Source organism: Haliotis asinina, chromosome 4 (assembly GCF_037392515.1).
Source record: "Haliotis asinina isolate JCU_RB_2024 chromosome 4, JCU_Hal_asi_v2, whole genome shotgun sequence".
Classification (NCBI taxonomy): domain Eukaryota; kingdom Metazoa; phylum Mollusca; class Gastropoda; order Lepetellida; family Haliotidae; genus Haliotis; species Haliotis asinina.
The window spans coordinates 59,941,871-59,962,563 of NC_090283.1; the positions used below are offsets into that span (position 1 = coordinate 59,941,871).

Genomic DNA, 20,693 nt, shown 5'->3' on the forward strand with positions numbered 1-20,693 from the left:
CTGCTGAAGGCCAATTTGCTACCCCGGTCTTCAAGAATCCCATACGTAAATCATGTAGGACGTGTCATGACTCTTTTCCCCCTGCACCTTAGGAAATGAACGTCTTGGTGTAATGAAAGTATTTGACGGCAATGCTCACTGTTCTCCTTGGATTTTTATTAGGCTAAATAAAAAGGTGAAATGTTTCTTGTCTTGGGCATAGACGCGTCGCTTTTATCTGTGCGCGTAACACTTTTGTATTGATCTTTTAAAAAATAGTTTTGACTTATCCGCATCCAGATCACCCATTTGTCCACTATAAGAATGAGAGTCTGTAAGAACGAGTGTGACAACTCATTAACACGTGCTGAACTTCCCATGCTGGTCATCTGAAAGAGAATACACTCTTTTTGTCTATCAAAAATTACCGACCTCGTCACTTTTGAAAAAAGTGTGCCCGAAACATTAATTTGTATGCAGTCTTATAAATTCGTCTCCGAAGCAATGCTTCTAGACCTTCGCCATGCATCATTTTCAAGTGAGTGAGACTGTGAGTTTAGTTTTATATTCCCGTTAAATGGCGACAGTCTGTAAAAAATTGAATGGGGGCGATACAATCCAGTGATCAATATCATGAGCATCGATCTGGGAACCAAAGACATGTGTAACCAAGTCAGCGAGACTGGCCATCCGATCCCCGCCAGTCGCACTTACGGCAAGCATGGGGTACATACTTAGGGACCGTTAATAATTTATGGCTAGGGGTGGTGGTGATGAATTTAAAGGTGGGTCGCCGATTGTGTTCTGGAGAGGTGGGAGGGGGGGGGTCATCAGTTCCGTACACATGATCTGGATTGGGAAAGAGTTCCGCCCGTAGTCCACTTTTTTTACATAGAATATTTCCACATTCAGCGGTGTAATATTCCATCACTGCAATAGGTTCATTGATTGTTTGGGGTTTTTTTTCATACCTGTTCTAGTTTACTGAATGTATATTTAGGGTGAGGTATGCATGTCAGTTTGTAATTTTGGCTTTGGATTGGGGTGGGGGTTACGGGCGGAACTCTTTCCCTGGACTGTACATGCAACTCCATAAAAATCATTATCACCCCTTCTAGCCATAAGTTATGATCGATCCCAAACGGAAAAAAGTCCTTGTGCAAGTAATATAATAGCACAAAAGAGAAGTTATTTGAAACGTTACATAATTACCTCTAAACAAACATGTAACAAAGCACTTTGCACGAAATTTGATGCCATGCATCGCGCGTGGCACGAGCACGTGGTCCACAATCAACGTATTAACTCTTTGCATGTTCTTTGACCTGAAGTTCACAAACATTTTGGTGTACATCTTATAGGCGTAGACAGCATCTACAAGACTAGGATGGTTTTGCTCACTGACGAGTCGCGATTCCAACTGGACAGTTCAAATGGCAGGTCAAGGGTGTACAGACGATGTGTGTGCTGACGATTGCATTGTTCAACGTTGACAGCTTGCTAGCGAAAGCGTTATGATGTGGGAAGTCATCATGTCTCATGTTCACAACATGTCATTGCCAATGGCAATGTGACAGATTGCGGCGCGGGGATCAAGTCATTGGGTCCCTTGTGCACTGGTTTATACAAGGACAGAGACATGGATAAGTACAACGTTATAACAGATTCAGCAGACCAGTAAGCACATGATTGTCATTCTCAGTCCCCTGGAGAGTGAGTGAGTGAGTGAGTGAGTTAATATTTAACGTCACATCGGAAAAATGAACAAGGGAAAAATGAAAAAGCTGAATATTATCACGACCCAACACACCAGTATACTCACGATTGTCATTCTCACTTCATATTTAACATCACATCTGCAATATCTCAGTCACACTGAGACGAGAATAATCTACACATGAAACCCAAATAAATCTATAACATACAACCATGTCATCAATGGACAGTAAAATACTAGATGAACACATATTTGGAATACAGCATACAACAAATACAACAAGTAATAAATATAACAAATATTATAAGTACAATACAGTGTACCAAATACAGGCAAATACAGGCTACAAAGCTGAACGAACAGAAAAAGTCCTTAAAATGAGAAAAAGGGATTTTCTTGGACCACAATACATCTCGTCACTCAAAAAATGACTTTCTGATGGGTACATGTATAATAATTGAAGCATCTTGCCTTACAGTCGTCTCACAGAGTGTTGTCTGAAGGGCACATAAGAAGACATAACGTTGGTTAATCGTCCATAAAAACGATTAGATATTCATTTGCTTGAAGGGTTATGTACGTGGCAAAAAATATTATCGCTTGTTGTGTTTTCAGCGCAAGGGACCCTTTGTTTAATTTGGGGGAGGGTTGAATACATTCCGGGTGGGACTACTTCCACTGAACATTGGTGATATTCAGGGACAGATGATGTATCTGAAAATACACGCTTAGTACTGTGTCCGTTGCAATAGCAAGCATATATGTTGGTTCTCTTATTCATACAGCATACTTTCCTTTGTGTGGTTGTATCCCCTGGGACTCACAAATCCGCACATTGGAAATCAAAAGCAAAAATCAACATAGCACATACTGCTCTGCATTAGGTTTGGTTGAAGATTGGGGTAAGAATTTGTCTTCAGCCACTCATGCTTTCCCTAAGAGGCGACTAACACAGGCTTAGGCTTGCTGACTTCGTATACTAATTGTGTAGATCGGTGCTCATGAAGTTGACCACTGGTTTGTCTGGACTCGATTACATACAGGCTGTTGTCATTTAGCAGTAATAATGGTGACTGAAGTGTTAAGGAACGCTTGAAGAAAGTGGATTGACTTCAGAAACTGCATTCAAGCAAACGCCACCCTCCCCTCCCCCAACACACACGCACACCAACACCACCGACCAACTCTTCCCCCCCACACACACACACACACTTCCCCCACAACAACCTCTCCCGTCCCCCTCCTCTCTCTCTGTGCTTGTATGTGAGAGAGAAGGAGAGAGAAAGAGAGAGAATGTGTATACGCAAATACGTCGAGATGTCAGTAATGCCATGTACATTTCGCATGTGTTGAAGATGCATACTCAAGGGCTTTGTATCACCCGACAATCTACATCAGAAACATTCCCCAAATCATACACAAGCCTGCCTTCGAATTCTTAATGAACTGCTCTCCGCAAAATCAGAAACGTTTACCTGCCGCATGGACACCTATTGAAATCAGGCCACAACCCTCGACCTTTTACTACCGCTTCCAATATTATCCTGACATTGGCAACATAAAGATACTCACACATTCTCTCACATAACACGATACAATACATAAGAGATAAAGTTAAAATGTTTGGTTTTCTTAATAAATTCAGCAATACCTTCAAAGCAGTAGTCAGACCCCATTGTCACTTCGCAGAACGTCTTTGAGGACATTAAATAGTTTCAAGTTTGCAAGTAACAGATTTAGCTGCTGAGACGGCTCCAAATTCAGTCAAATCTGCTTTATTGATTTGTTTGGTTGTTGAGTAATGCCGCAATTAGCAATGTTCCCCCTATAAAGCTGAGCCGAGATCAGACAATCTAGTGACTGATATTATGAGCACTGCTAACTGCACAACTTTCCCTTTCTATCATTGATCTGCGCAATTGAAAAACGAGCGAGACTATCTGTTCCCGTTAGACGCCTCTTATGAGATGCTATGGTTGCTCTGTTGTGTAACGTCGTACTCAGCAATATTGTAACTATACAGAGGCGGTCTGTCGAGTCTGGACCAGACAATTCAGTGATGAACATCGTGAATATGACTCTACGAAATTGCATAATCATTGATGTTGGTGTTAGTTAAACAAGCAGTTCTTTTGGACATCACTCTAAGTTAGGCATGTCCTGGTGGTCTTAGTTTTACTAAGTAACAATAATCTGTTGAAAATAGGCTTTAGACTTTCCACACGGAAAAACAGTCACAACACCAAATTGAACTGTTTGATCAGCATTCGGTGGGTCCAAAATATAACAACTTTGTGTATGACAACTTCTACTCGGGGTAGAATAGGTCTTCATCAACCCATGCTTGCCATAAAAGGTGACAACGCTTGTCGTAAGAGGCGACTAATGGGATCGGGTGGTCAGACTCGCTGACTTGGTACAAATGCCATCGATTCCCAATTGCGCTGATCGATACTTATGTTGTTCATCACTGGATTGTGTGGTCCAAACTCGATTATTTACAGATTATTTATTCTTGCTGAGTGGGGCATAAAACTAACCTCACTCACTCCCAAACCAAACGTCATGTCACATTTACCCTCTCCCCCTCGCCACAGTTCCCTGTGGTACTTACCCCATCGGCATATTAATGTATTATTTATCTTGATTGCTTCCAGGTGAGTGTTCACGTGGAACGAAAAACTTCTGATAAAGAATGAATACCCTTTGGGTACAATATAAATACAAGTCAGGCTGGTAGGATATGTAGCATTGTCAAGTGTCTCCAGACAGACAAGGATGTTGAGCCTTGGACTTTGGCTGACTATCCTCGCCTTCCCCATTGTGGGGGCACAGGTTCTTACCGCAAATGAACTCAGGGCTGGTATCCTCGCCAACTGCAATGTCATCTATAGTATGACATCTTCCAATATCTGCCAAAACCCGGCTCTGATCACGACATGCACCAACTTCTTCGTCATGGCCGAAATCTGTCGATGGACGCGGTGTAACTACACTCCTATCTATCCCGATTTTGCTCTGATTGAAGTGGTGGAGGCTCGGGACAATACCAGTTACCAACTCCTTGTCGACCAATGCGGCGCTTCTACTACTCCACTGTGTCAGTTTGCACGAACCATGCTGGCTTTTGCTGACCGACTTCGTACAGGTATGTTCTCTTATCCAGTTATATACAGCAGCAACCGAAAAGGTCCATAGAAACATTTTCCATTATCCGCTGAACAGACGTCACTGGAGCCACCGTGACGCATACAGTTTGTTTGAAAAGGTAGCGTTGCCTGCAAATATGCACAACATGAGCCTTCACGCTGTGGAACCACGTGACCCATGAACATTCTAGTAAGACTGAATTGCCAGTAGCCCATGCTTGTCGTGAGCACCGACTTACAGGATCGGACGGTCAGGCTGGGTTAACGCGGTTATCTCCATTGCGTAGATCAGTACGTATGACGGCAATCACCTGACTGTCTGGTCCACATATGGGGAATACCGCACGAGGTCCCATTACGAATTATACGAAACGAGTGTCCTTCCCTTGGTATCAGATAAAAATAGGGAGGTCACGAGTTTCGAGTAAGTTGAATGTAATGAGTCACATGTTTCGTATAAGTCGAATGTAATGAGACCGCGTGTGGTATTTTATTTATTACCCACATCTTACATGCATGACACTGGAAAAATAAGGTTAATTTTGTGGTTTCTGCATCCACTATTTGCATGATCACCTTGTCCGCCAATGTTTACATTCCCACAATGCATATAAGTCATAGAATGAATTCACGCGTTTCCTCTGCAGGTTCAACGGCAGCCCCGGCTACAGCCACCACTGTTGCCATGACAACTCAACCACGTAAGTCCGAGTTAGAATTGTTCTTCAGTAACCCACGTTTGTCGTATTAGGCTATCGTATCTGGTGCTGGTGGTCAGGCTCATTGGCTTGGCTGACACATGGCATCGGTGCCCATGCTGTTTATCACTGGACAATCCAGATTCTATTTTGTACACATCGTCGCCATATAGGTAGAACTGCTCAGCGCCGGGTAAAACTAAACTCACTGACTGACTCACTCACTCGCTCACTCATTGCATGGAAGAGCTGCTTCGCCGAGATCTGCCCAAGCAGTTGTTCATGCGTTCGAATCCAAGAAACTTCTAGGTATTGCCATATCTTTCTTTGTGAGTTTTCCAAAGATGAAAAGACGATTCCTAACACTAACGGACATGCGAAAGTCGCTTTGTTGCACTTTTTACAGCAATATCACGACGGAGGACACCATCAATGGGTCTCACAACAGACTTGAAAAGAAACGTTGAGTTGGAGTAACCTAGAACGTTATTGCGTTGGCTCTACAATAAGCTCTAGGCCCTCATACAGTTGAGAAACTCCCATCAAGTCGCTAAATTTTGGGGAGAAGCGTGCGGAACCAAATTCACTTATACACGCAACACTGTTTTCCAGCATGCCCCGTAGGAACTGGAAATATCGCTTGTGTTCCGGCTAGTGCATGCAGCTTCTCTTTGATGTCCTTCACCTGCCCGAATGAAGGAGTGTGCTGTGCAGTAAGTCATAAATACTTGGGTTTTCTAATAAGAATAAATGAGAAGAATATACACAATTGTATAGTGCTCTATATTATTTAGAAACTACAACACATTTAAGGTCACCACAGAAACAGACAAATGCTTCTGAGCGTAGGCTTCTGAGAGATGGGTTTTACGCCGTTCTTGAACATGTTTTAAGGTGTTGGGGGAACATGGCAGATCGTTACACAGTGTTCATACAGTATTGTTGAACCATCTGTCACCATACATTACTGTTCGTGTTTTGGACACAGTGGTCAGAGATGCAGATTGTGATCGAAGAGATTGAGCTAGCTCATAAGAATGACTGGCTCCTTGAGCTGTGTTGAATCAGTGTTATGCAACACCTTGGGCGCCTACACAGTAGATGGAGGGGCAACCAGTGCCGGTCTTCAGGACCGCCGTGACCTGGTCGCGACATGTGCAAGGAAACGGAAAAGAGAACCTCTAAATCGAACAAAATGCTAGTCGCCTTCCACTTGTTTATAACCATGTGCTTAATTTGTGTCATGATTTGTTTGGTATGTTTGTTTATTGTAAGTATTCTAGGTTCAATTTTACGTATAAGCGATATTCCAGCTTTATGTCGTAATCTGAACAAAAGTAGATGTTTTGACGACTTACAGACAGTGGCCATATAGTTGCAACATCTCTAACTGCAGCGGGTTTGTTGTATCATTTTTGGATGCAAGGATGTTTAACTTGATGATGTCGTTTTGTCTGTGGAGTCGATAATTTCATAAAATATGCTTTTCGTTTATATTCAGTCGTTGGCTCCAACTACTACTACTACTCCTGCCCCACCTACAACTACTGTCGCGATCACAACAACACTGCAGCGTAAGAACATTTTATATTTTATATTTGCTTGTTTGACGCTGCATTCAACAGAATGTCTGGATCTATGAGGTTCGATCTACTCAATTACATGACTACAAGATCCTGTTACTTGCCTTTTTTACAGTAAGTGTGGGTTGACCAGTTCGAATATTCAGTAATATACAAAATGTAACTTCACAACTTCAATCCAACGTAGACGAAGTAGGTCATTTAGATATAAGACATTAGGTAATTCTCTCCTCCAGGTAACGACAAGATATATTACTAGAAAGCGGAAATAGCTGAATCGTTTTACATGTTTCACTGTAAGACCTGGTGTAAAGTTACATCACTGAAGTAAAACGGTGTCAATACAGACTGTAGTATATGTATGCACGTACTGTTAACTTTGTGGGGATGGTCACACAAACTGGAGGCTCACAATCACATGTATTTTTTAAGAAAACGTTCGCTAAAAGTCGACCTAGACGAGCAATGCAATCAAGAGCGAAATACGAAACTCAATTTTCACGTTAAAACTACCTGTATCTCAGTCTCTCTTGTCACCTTAATGATGTGCTACGTAACAACACGTCTTATAGGCAGGTACACTCACTATATCTTATCTTTATGTATATCTGGCTATATCGAAGATATAGGTGCTACCAACAGCCAACCTTATGTAGATGAATTGCTCGTGGAGCATGCATGAAGTGTCTGAAAAGCATATGCAAATATCGTACATATCGTCTATGGCATATACATCTATATCACATTTATATTATTCCAAAGAAATTCAACTGTATGGAAACGTTTAGTTTTATCTGAAATGTCTGGGGTTTTATGTGATGTTTGACTGAGATGTTAGTGGTTGTCAAAATCACTTTTAATGCGTTCGGTTTAATGTAAAACAAAGTACATTCCTGGGCTAGAATTGCTGCACAATTGCTGACGGAGCATTAAGCAATATATTCACTCCCTCACTCTCTAACTCAGTAACGAGGTTCATTTGTTTTTTTAATCGTCAGGTAATCTTCGGTTACATTTCAAAGTTGGCAGTACTTCTGAGGCTAAGAAATTACCTTTAACCGTGATTTTTAGAGAACAAAGAAGTCTCAATGTATTCTAAACCATTACTTTACAGCATATCCAATCTCTTTCATTTTCCAGCGTGCCCTGTTGGACAAGGAAGTATCGCCTGTGTTTCAAGTACTCTGTGTCCAGGGTCTTCCTTACCCCTTGCCTGTCCAACGTCCGGCCAAGTCTGTTGTTTAGTAAGGCCTATTTAAACTCGAATTCTGTCAAGGAAGGACAGTCAAATAATTAGTGGATCTCAGACATAGATCTGAAAGTATTTGGAAATCTTTCACATAAAACTGAGCTATGGATGATCAGCAGCCAAAGTTAGGCTACCACAATCGGAACCCGACTGTATCAAGAGCATGCATTAACGAATCACTATCAAATAGCGATTACATCTGATATTTGAGAAGACGTGAGCATATTCTGACGACGGTCAAAAACGCCTATCAAGTGAAATTCATGGTTCGGATATATAGAACAACTTAAAAGCATGTGAACACATTTCAGTTACTATGTCAAATATGATATTAATGTGAATGAAGGGATACGTGAAGGTACTATGTTTTCCTCTACTTTAGACTTCTACTGAAGTTCACGTTTCAGCTTGTGTTACTAATCTTTTGAGTCTTAATTTTCTGAGGAAATGTGTAAATTGTGTATGCTAAAGATTCTACTTAAGAATGTCATATAGAAGTGATATTATTTCTTTCAAAGGATCCACTGACAACGACGACGATGACGACAACAACAACAACTACGACTACAACGTCTACACCTACACGTGAGGAAATTAGCAACGTTTTTTGTGCTCTTATTAATTCTCTCTTGCTCGATTAGAAGTATCTAGATGAATTGCATGTGGAGCATCCATCAAATGGAAGGCATGTGCAAATATCGTACATATCGTTTATGGCTTATATACATCTATGTCACATTTGTATTATTCCAAAGAAATCCAACTGTATGGAAACGTTTAGTTTTATCTGAAATGTCTGGGCTTTTTATGTGATGTTTGACTGAAATGTTAGTGGTTGTCAAAATCACTTTTAATGCGTTCGGTTTGATGAAAAACAAAGTACATTCCTGGGCTAGAATTGCTGCACAATTGCCGATGGAGCAACAAGCGATATTCACTCACTCTCTCGCCCACTCAGTAACGAGGTTTGTTTGTTTTTTTAATCGTCAGGTAATCTTCGGTTACATTTCAAAGTTGGCAGTACTTCTGAGGCTAAGAAATTACCTTTAACTGTGATTTTAGAGAACAAAGGAGTCTCAGTGTATTGTAAACCAATACTTTACAGCATATCCAATCTCTTTTATTTTCCAGCGTGCCCTGTTGGACAAGGAAGTATCGCCTGTGTTTCCACTGCTTTTTGTCCAGGGTCTTCCTTACCCCTTGCCTGTCCAACATCCAGTGACGTCTGTTGTTTAGTAAGGGATATTTAAACTCGAATTCTGTCAAGGAAGGACAGCCAAATAATTAGTGGATCTCAGACATAGATCTGAAAGTATTTGGAAATCTTTCACATAAAACTGAGCTATGGATGATCAGCAGCCAAAGTTAGGCTACCACAATCGGAACCCGACTGTATCAAGAGCATGCATTAACGAATCACTATCAAATAGCGATTACATCTGATATTTGAGAAGACGTGAGCATATTCTGACGACGGTCAAAAACGCCTGTCAAGTGAAATTCATGGTTCGGATATATAGAACAACTTAAAAGCATGTGAACACATTTCAGTTACTATGTCAAATATGATATTAATGTGAATGAAGGGATACGTGAAGGTACTATGTTTTCCTCTACTTTAGACTTCTTCGAATGTTCAAGTGTCTCCTTGTGTTACTTTTTTTTATCTTAAATTTCTGAAAAAATGTGTAAATTGTGTATTTGAAACATTTTAATTAAGAATGTCATATAGAAGTGATATTATTTCTTTCAAAGGATCCACTGACAACGACGACGATAACGACGACGACGACAACAACAACTATGACTACAACGACTACACCTACACGTGAGGAAATTAGCAATGTTTCTTTCGCTCTTATTAATTTTGTTCTGCACGATCACAAGTATGTTGATGAATTGCACATGGAGCATGCATCACATTTCTGGAAAGCATGTGCAAATATCGTAATGTTGTCTATGGCATATATACATCTATGTCACATTTATATTATTCCAAAGAAATCCAACTGTATGGAAATGTTTAGTTTTATCTGAAATGTCTGGGGTTTTATGTGATGTTTGACTGAGATGTTAGTGGTTGTCAAAATCAATTTTAATGCGTTCGGTGTAACGTAAAACAGAGTACATTCTTGGGCAAGAAATGCTGCACAATTGCTGACGGAGCATTAAGCAATGTATTCACTCCCTCACTCAGTGACGAGATTCATTTGTTTTTTGAACCGTCGGGTAATCTTCAGTTACATTTCAAAGTTGGCAGTACTTCTGAGGCTAAGAAATTACCTTTAACTGTGATTTTAGAGAACAAAAGAGTCTCAATATATTCTAAACCATTACTTTACAGCATATCCAATCTCTTTCATTTTCCAGCGTGCCCTGTTGGACAAGGAAATATCGCCTGTACTTCCACTGCCCTATGTCCAGGGTCCTCGTTACCCCTTGCCTGTCCAACAACCGGTGACGTCTGTTGTTTAGTAAGGGATATTTAAACTGGAACCCTTTCAAGGAAGGACAGTCAAATAACTAGAAGATCTCAAACATCTGAAAGTTTTTGTAAATCTTACACATAAATGTGAGCTATGGATGATCATCAGTCAAATTAGGCCACCACAATAGGAATCCGACTGTATCAAGAGCATTCTATTAACGAATCACTATCACATAGCGATTACATCTTATCTTTACGGTGGCATATTAGGGCCACGGTGAAAAAGTATTTTGGTGTCACTATCTCCTACGTAGGACGTAGTATCTCCTACGTAGGAGATTATGACACCAAAATACTTTTGGACGTAGTATCTCCTACGTAGGACTAGATAGTAAGTCCTACGTAGGAGACACTGACTCCTACGTAGGATATAGTAAGTCCTACTTAGGAGATAATAAGTCCTTCTTATATATGCTAAGTACTAAGTCCTACGTAGGAGATACTAAGTAGTAAGTCCTACATAGGAGATAGTAAGTCCTACGTAGGAGAGAGTAAGTCCTACGCAGGAGATGGTGACACCAGAACAATTTTTCACCGTGGCCCTAATACGTTTCCGTAGATCTTTGAGGAGTGACCGTATTCTGACGACGGTCAAAAACGCCTGTCAAATGAAATTCATGGTTCGGAAATACAGAAAAACTTAAAAGCATGTGAACACATTTCAGTTACTATGTCAAATATGATATTAATGTGAATGAAGGGATACGTGAAGGTACTATGTTTTCCTCTACTTTAGACTTCTTCGAATGTTCAAGTGTCTCCTTGTGTTACTTTTTTTATCTTAAATTTCTGAAAAAATGTGTAAATCGTGTATTTGAAACATTTTAATTAAGAATGTCATATAGAAGTGATATTATTTCTTTCAAAGGATCCACTGACAACGACGACGATAACGACGACGACGACAACAACAACTATGACTACAACGACTACACCTACACGTGAGGAAATTAGCAACGTTTCTTTTCCTCTTATTAATTTTGTTCTGCACGATCACAAGTATGTTGATGAATTGCACATGGAGCATGCATCACATTTCTGGAAAGCATGTGCAAATATCGTAATGTTGTCTATGGCATATATACATCTATGTCACATTTATATTATTCCAAAGAAATCCAACTGTATGGAAACGTTTAGTTTTATCTGAAATGTCTGGGGGTTTTATGTGATGTTTGACTGAGATGTTAGTGGTTGTCAAAATCAATTTTAATGCGTTCGGTGTAACGTAAAACAGAGTACATTCTTGGGCAAGAAATGCTGCACAATTGCTGACGGAGCATTAAGCAATGTATTCACTCCCTCACTCAGTGACGAGATTCATTTGTTTTTTGAACCGTCGGGTAATCTTCAGTTACATTTCAAAGTTGGCAGTACTTCTGGGGCTAAGAAATTACCTTTAACTGTGATTTTAGAGAACAAAAGAGTCTCAATATATTCTAAACCAATACTTTACAGCATATAAAATCTCTTTCATTTTCCAGCGTGCCCTGTTGGACAAGGAAATATCGCCTGTACTTCCACTGCCCTATGTCCAGGGTCCTCGTTACCCCTTGCCTGTCCAACAACCGGTGACGTCTGTTGTTTAGTAAGGGATATTTAAACTGGAACCCTTTCAAGAAAGGACAGCCAAATAACTAGAGGATCTCAAACATCTGAAACGTTTTGTAAATCTTACACATAAATGTGAGCTATGGATGATCATCAGTCAAATTAGGCCACCACAATAGGAATCCGACTGTATCAAGAGCATTCTATTAACGAATCACTATCAAATAGCGATTACATCTTATCTTTACGGCGGCATATTAGGGCCACGGTGAAAAAGTATTTTGGTGTCACTATCTCCTACGTAGGACGTAGTATCTCCTACGTAGGATATAATAAGTCCTACGTAGGTGATAATAAGTCCTACATAGGAGATAATAAGTCCTTCTTATATATGCTAAGTACTAAGTCCTACATAGGAGATATTAAGTCCTACGTAGGAGATAATAAGTCCTTCTTATACATGCTAAGTACTAAGTCCTACGTAGGAGATACTAAGTAGTAAGTCCTACGTAGGAGATAGTAAGTCCTACGTAGGAGATAGTAAGTCCTACGCAGGAGATGGTGAGACCAGAACAATTTTTCACCGTGGCCCTAATACGTTTCCGTAGATCTTTGAGGAGTGACCGTATTCTGACGACGGTCAAAAACGCCTGTCAAATGAAATTCATGGTTCTGTTATATATATATGTTCAGGTGCCCCCTTGTGTTACTTATTTTTATTAATCTTAAATTTCTGAGAAAATTTGTAAATTGTGTATTTGAAACATTTTGATTAGGAATGTCATATAGAAGTGATATTATTTCTTTCAAAGGATCCACTGACGACGACGACGATAACGACGACGACGACGACAACAACTATGACTACAACGACTACACCTACACGTGAGGAAATTAGCAACGTTTCTTTTCCTCTTATTAATTTTGTTCTGCTCGATCACAAGTATGTTGTCGTACATATCGTGTATGGCATATACATCTATGTCACATTTGTATTATTCCAAAGAAATCCAACTGTATGGAAACGTTTAGTTTTATCTGAAATGTCTGGGGGTTTTATGTGATGTTTGACTGAGATGTTAGTGGTCGTCAAAATCAATTTTAATGAGTTAAGTACAATGCAAAAAAGTACATACCTCGGCAAGAAATGCTGCACAATTGCTGACGGAGCATTAAGCGATATTCACTCACTCACTCGATCACTCAGTGACGAGGTTCGTTTGTTTTTTTAACCGTCGGGTAATCTTCAGTTACATTTCAAAGTTGGCAGTGTTTCTGGGGCTAAGAAATTACCTTTAACTGTGATTTTAGAGAACAAAGGAGTCTCAGTGTATTCTAAACCATTACTTTACAGCATATAAAATCTCTTTCATTTTCCAGCGTGCCCTGTTGGACAAGGAACTATCGCCTGTACTTCCACTGCCCTATGTCCAGGATCTTCGTTACCTTTTGCCTGTCCAACGACCAGTGACGTCTGTTGTATAGTAAGGGATATTTTAACTCGAACCCCGTCAAGGAAGGACAATCAAATAATCAGAGGATATCAGATATAGATCTGAAACTATTTGTAAATCTTACAGCTTATAGTTTAAAGAGACGCCATCCTAAACACATATGGGTGAATTTCTAACATGACAGAGGGGTAGTTATGTACATAATACGTTCTTAAAACAAGATTAAGATGTAAATGACTACCCCTGTGTTCGCTTATAATGGATTGCTTTAGAGCTGCTTAAAAAGCGCGAAAATGTATTTGAGAATATGTGGTAATGCTAAAATATCGACAAAATCGACCACCATTGTGTACTCTCTTCCTAAAATTGAGGGGGCGGTACCCTACCGTTTGCCTGACACGCCGAAGACTATGGATACAATGTTTGAAGCCAGTTTCCCCACCATGATTTTGCTGGAACATTGCGAATGGAGGCGTAAAACTTAACTCACTCACGCATTCTAAAAGTCACCAAAATCCACAACAGTAATAATAAGACATTTTTTTTAATTAAAGTCGATAAAGCATGACAAAATGCAAGAAAAAAACAAGACAAAATGCATGATAATGTCATTAACACACCGAAATTCTAATTATTCACATTTTACAGAACCAAACAGCGTGGCTATTGGAAAATGTTGATAACCACAGGAATTTTAGCGCATTTATGTCGCGATTGGGTCTCAAGTAAAGGATGTCTGGTACAGTTACAGAATGCCGGATACCAACCTCCCAAATTCTTAAGTGTCAATGCACTTCTATTATACAGAAGCACGAGCAATAAAATTCGAAAAAATAAGGGAGCATCAAAATAAAAGCTAACCAGAACATCGGATTGTTTATGATCATTTCAGCTTACTTAAACTAACCAACAATTTTGAAAATGAAAGGTCAGTTATCAAATATAAAAAAAATTATGCACGTTTGAAAAGTAACAAAACAAGCCAGTCAGACAAGTTTGACGAATTATTTCACATCAGCGCACATTCAAGTCATGCCTAACTCCTCGAGGTCATATTAAAAAACTTCAGGCATCTTCTCTTATTAACAAGACTCAATTAACGTCTTACAGAACACGTTGCGACCGTACACACCTGGTCCAAGCTCTTAATGACACAAATGGGGATGGAATAACCAACCAATGAACACAAATAACTGGTCACTAGAACAGTGATTCCATGAAGCGATTCAGTTCCAAATATGTAAATATGTACCTATCAGTCAGCCTTGTGGCTGTTTAAGGATATTTCTCATGGCGTTGGAGCTAGTATTTCCCTTCTGAAACAACACTGGGAGTGAGTATGGTTGTAAGCCTCATTGCTGAAACAACACTGGGACTGAGTATGGTTGTAAGCCTCATTGCTGAAACAACACTGGGAGTGAATATGGTTGTAAGCCTCTTTTAGCAATGTTCCAGCAATATCACGTCAGGGACACCAGAAATGGTCTTCACACATTGCTCCCATGTGAGGCATCGAACACGGTCTTTGGACATTTTAACCCCCAGGCTACCTTACGGTCCCAATTTGGTCTTATGAATGTATTGTTTTGTTAAGGCTCCACTGACAACAACAACTATGACTACAACGTCAACTACCACGACAACAACAACAGTAAGTTAAATTAATTGTTAATATTCAGAATGTTTTATGGTGCATACTGTCGTACTGTAAATAATAGGTTTGACCAATGTGTGTGTTCGTGTGTGCGTGCGTGCGTGCGTGTGTGTACTAAAGAAAAATAATACAAGATCGCATCTGTGTTTGAGAGTGGTATCTAAATCACTTACATTCATTAGACATATGACCAGACGCTGCCAGACAGTGGCGAGAGCACGTGGGGGGCAGACTCGATGCTCGCTCTATGCCTGGAAAAATGCTTTATGGGCGTTAAACGTTAACTCACTGAATTTATAAGGCCTGATTTAGTTAAATCGTTATTGCAGTCCGTTTCCAGTTGTTTTTTTTCTGTACCTTTGATACACTGTCGTGTAATTTGCAAGAAAAACAAAAGAGATTTGCGATGGAAGCTCGTCCCTTCAACTGGGACGATGAGATAGTGTAGTTGTTAATGCGTTTGATTAAGTACATAGAAACAATATGTGAAACTCCATATGTGATGTCCTCACTTGTAGCCCCAATATATGAAATGTGTCTTCGAAAACTAACAATCTTTACTTTTGTAGCCAATGACAACAACGACTACTACGACATCAACTACGACTCCTACATGTAAGTCCGAACACCCTCCATGTGTTTTTGTTGTTGTTAAACGCTGCAATAGGGTCCTGACCAGTTCTAGAGGGTCCTGCTCTAGAAGGTCGATCCTGAAAAGGTTTATGACATGATTATGACTTCCTGCTGAAGACATTCGTGGAAACGAGATAGCTGACCGGCCCAAATCGCTGACTTTTTGTGCTGGCGATCTGCTGCATGACTCGTGAGGATTCGAATCTTGTATCTAACTCAGCCCATTGAAGTAGTAGGATATGTACTCTACTGAGAAATTGTAATCATAAAGGTACCACGTGTTACATTTGACCGCTTTCTGAATGCCATTCTCTTCGGAGTTTTGAAGTGGTAAGTCATGACGTCATTTTCTTCCAACCAAAACCCTTAAATGCGATTCACACTTAATAATTCGCTATGTGTTCAAGGCACAAAGTCACTGCGTCCCTTTTATTGAACATATTGAAGGCACTGAATCACAAATCAGAATCAGCAGTGGGGATCGTTTCTAGTTGTACCTTCGAAGTTGGTTGAAATAAATTCTTGTCCTCCAGAGAGGTCACAAAAATCCCTAAACATTCAAGATAAATTTACCAGATGTTTTGTACTTTTGCTATTTTAAGTTATGGCTGTTTTTGACTCCAAAATCGTCAGGGGCTGGTGTAAATCCAGCTAGGGGCCATGCAGGCAGCAGTGACGCTTAAAGTCGTCATGGTTCCTAATATGTTCATCTTCCTTCAGTTGCATGTTCCTCTTCCTTTGGTTGTATGTTTACCCCCCTTCGGTTGCAAGTTCATCTTCCTTCGGTTGTATGTTCATTTTCCTTCATTTGTATCTTCATCTTCCTTCACTTGCACGTTCATCTTCCTTTAGCTGCTGGTGAGCACTGGCCCGTTTTAATATTGTATTATTATCTGTAGCGATATATTTGTATAATAGCATCCCAGTTTAACCTCAGTATCTGTGATCCTACGCGCAATGTTGATTGAAAACAGTTCGGCAAACACCGACAACAGCGCGCTCAACACTTATCGGTGTACGAATCATTCCATACATGGCAAGTGTTATCTGCTTGGAAACTGTTCACCTCGAAGTTTCAGTTAGGTATGTCGTAAGGGATAGTATGTCTTTTACTGCATCACCAGGAGGCTAAAGGGAGTGCAGGTGCCCCAATGTATAAAATATGGTGTCGAAAATGTGTTGCACTCTGCTTTAAATGCATTTTACTAAATGGTTCGTCATGGGTTTCAGCGCTATGTCTTTCTCAAGGCTTGAACTGTAGGACGGACTGCGACCCTGCCAATCGAATAGGTGCTGGTTGTCCTATGGCTACGCAGTTTTGTTGTATTGTAAGTTGACTGATATTTTATCTATTTGTATCTCGTTTTGCCGCGTGAATATGGAATGTCAGTGCATTAGAATACCCCGCCTTGACTAGCCTCAGATATAGATCATATTTCGTGTAAAGGACCAACTACTGACTGTGAAAATCGTATGATTATAGTGGCACTGCCATACATATAGTCTGTAGCACCCACCATTGATCGAATTCATGTACCTGTTTTCAGTATTGTATAAAGCCTCGTTTCCACTTGTGATCAACATGATCAACCGTTCTGGGAGGTTACCGAGAGATCTTTCTTTTTTTTTTTTCACAACGAGTAGTTTTCGTATACACGAAACAGAAACCGTATCAAACAAAATTCATAAAATGTTTGTTCAAAACATGTCCATTATACATTAGGACATTGATTTGACTTGGCATTTTAACCACTAGTGCTATCTCCTCTTTATAGCTATTATCATCTCGAGTGTTCTTATTTGTTAAGTATACTTTAACTGAACTTAAATTCCGGAAACATATAGAAATACTAGTAATTGAAATAACGAGAAAAAGAGGCACCGAAGGACTTTCTCACTTATTGTCATTTATGTTCAAAATTTATTGTGATTTGGTAAGAGATCTGCTTCATTGATATGGTTCATAAGGTAAAAGATCTGCCTCTTTGATTTGGTTCTTATGAAGGTCATATTGGTACACCTTTATTTAGCGTGAGTAAGGATTATGAAAAATGGCAAGATGCAATAAACAATCACATGAGTTTTGAACATTTCAACATTTTTGTATTGACACTTCTCAGCTGTCAATCAAACATGCAGTAAACCAAACGTCCTCTTTTTTCAGGTCTAAAGAAGAATCATGGTGTTTGTTTTATACTGAAGGTTCCGCCACTGTCAATATTTATGTACATATATGTTGTTGATGAAATAAATATGATGTCACATACCGTTTTCACTGCCTATGTGTGGCTTTCAAGAATACATGTTCGTGACATTTCCAGATGTGACATTTCCAGATGTGACATTTCCAGCATCAGTGACAAAAAATGATGCGCGATGCAATTCCTTGTTTGGGCCTGCACTGTGTTTTTTTAGGGGAACAGTTTAGGGGAAACCTCTACGTGTGTTTTAACAATTACCACCAGTGGTAACAAAAGCATTTATCTTTCCCCACACATAATATTGCTGTCTGATTGGCTGGGCGCTCTTTTGTTATTTTCAAAGTACCCTGATTACAATCGAGATGCATTGCAATGCACTCCGTTGCCAATGGCAATTCACTCGGTACTTCGTGGTTGTACTCCTTTATCTCGAATAACGTTGACTCACGTATGATGTACGAAAATTACCGATGTTTTGCGAATTCAAGTCGATGAAAGTTAGATAACTCAAAATCTGTTGTTTTTTTCTTGTGTCGTCTACAGAATCCAGAGAGAGCCACGAAAAGATTTGCCTCACATTACGATACATATATTTTGACAAAACGTTTAAATTTAGTCCGATTGAATACGAGAATTACACCGCGGCGACTTTACTAAGACAATACCTGCGGGAAAAACAGCAAGATGCAAGATTCCAATCGTTTTTTGTACACGGGTTCACTGAAGCATACGATCCGATACCCGTGCTTAAAACAGTTTAAAAGTAATATTGAGGTGTTCGGTAAGATGAATGTTCGGGCAAACATCGAGGGTACATCAACCCATGGTCCCCTCGTGACCAGTGAAGGACTTGTAATGTCGGTGTCTCATTCGTACATGTTCATGTTAAACGCGGAATAACACAACTGACTCTTGGCAGATTTTGGTGTTTGATTTTGGCAATCAGCCAGCTAGATAGGACCCTGGGTGAGTGAGTGTGGTCGACAATCCAAAGATCAATGTCATGAGCATACACAAGCATAGGTTGCTGAAGACCAATTCGAAGTGGGATCTTCAAGGATAACACGGGCATTCAACAGACCTTGTCAGCTTAAAGGTAATCCTGGCAAAAAGTAACATGAATTAGATAGATTAATGATTTTCCTCAAATTATGGTAGCAATAGCTGACCTAACACACAACTATCGTGAAGGTTCAGGGTTCGGAATTCAAATGTTGGAGGGTATATGTATTTACAAACTCAAAACTTTCATATTTCTAGAGCAGTAAACGCTTTCTGAAATGGGAAATTGATCGCCTCTCTCCCATACCACCTACTTCACTTCGCACGCGCGCACACACACAGGTATCACCTGATTACAACTAAAAGGGCACGGGCAAACTTAAAATGTGTTTCTGGTTTTAAAATGACGTAGCGTTCATACGCTTTAGACTTGCCGATGACTAAGGCGAAGGAGTGTCCACTGTACTGCGAGGGAGGGTAGCCACACTGACGTAACACATCACGCAGTGACGTCACAAACGCCGATTGAGTCAAGGTTTGGACTCGACCATCCTCCCAGAAAGAGGAGATGTTTGTCTCGTGGGATGCCAGTCTGGATTTCCTGTAGAGCCGTCAGAGCCGAAACAGGGTACAAAGGTGAGTCTGCCATTGAGCAAAGAGGGATCTGCAGCACTCTCTGCCCGAACTGAATAGTCTTACTGCGACGTATGGTTAGGAGAACCTTTTCATTCTGCCAGGTGACGCTGTATACTCTAGGTATTCTATTAACCCCTGCGAGTCCAGTTCACCCTCCCTGACGAGTTTTGATAGAATTCTAGCGTTACAAGATATCCACTGGGGCATTGAAACTTCTTCAGGCTTCAATTTTGAATTTCTGTTCTTTACAATGAGCTGGGATCCTTCTGGGAGATTTGCAGCTTCCTCATTTTCATAATTTACCGTATTTGGCCTCGTCACGAAATCTGCTATAAATAGCGGCTTCTCACCTGATGTTCTCGCCTCCCGGGTAGCTGAACCTGTATGTTCCTGTGTGTGGAGAAGGTCTGAGAGTGGGGCAGAGCTAGGGGCATCTAGGAGCGAATACAGCTCCGTATTAGCGGCTAGGGACCGGGTGGTTGCTTCGTCCGCGGTGTGAACACTAAGAGTTTTCTCTGCGCCATTTCAAGTCCAAGTTCTGAAATATCTGTAGCAGTGAGCTGCCCGAGTTGTTGTGGTGACTCAAACTCCTCATCCAGGAGAATGTCAACTGTGTTTTCGTTAAGACCTTTACTTTGTAGCCACTGGGTAAAACTCTCGGCCATGGTGCGCTCGCTGTCCGCCAGCTGATGTGCGACA

At 40.4% G+C, this 20,693-nt stretch overlaps 1 protein-coding gene across 1 annotated transcript; it reads left to right on the top strand.

Annotated features, from left to right (window-relative positions):
- The first annotated feature begins 4,474 nt into the window (after window positions 1–4,474).
- LOC137281745 (mucin-2-like) lies at window positions 4,475–18,364 on the top strand. Its single transcript, XM_067813332.1, has 17 exons — window positions 4,475–4,844; window positions 5,493–5,546; window positions 6,156–6,256; window positions 7,045–7,117; window positions 8,267–8,370; window positions 8,894–8,960; window positions 9,507–9,610; window positions 10,131–10,203; window positions 10,746–10,849; window positions 11,732–11,804; window positions 12,348–12,451; window positions 13,227–13,299; window positions 13,795–13,898; window positions 15,463–15,519; window positions 16,092–16,137; window positions 17,386–17,483; window positions 18,320–18,364. The coding sequence occupies exons 1-17, from the start codon at window positions 4,475–4,477 to the stop codon at window positions 18,323–18,325; spliced, it is 1,611 nt and encodes a 536-aa protein (XP_067669433.1). The 3' UTR covers window positions 18,326–18,364.
- The last annotated feature ends 2,329 nt before the right edge of the window (window positions 18,365–20,693 follow it).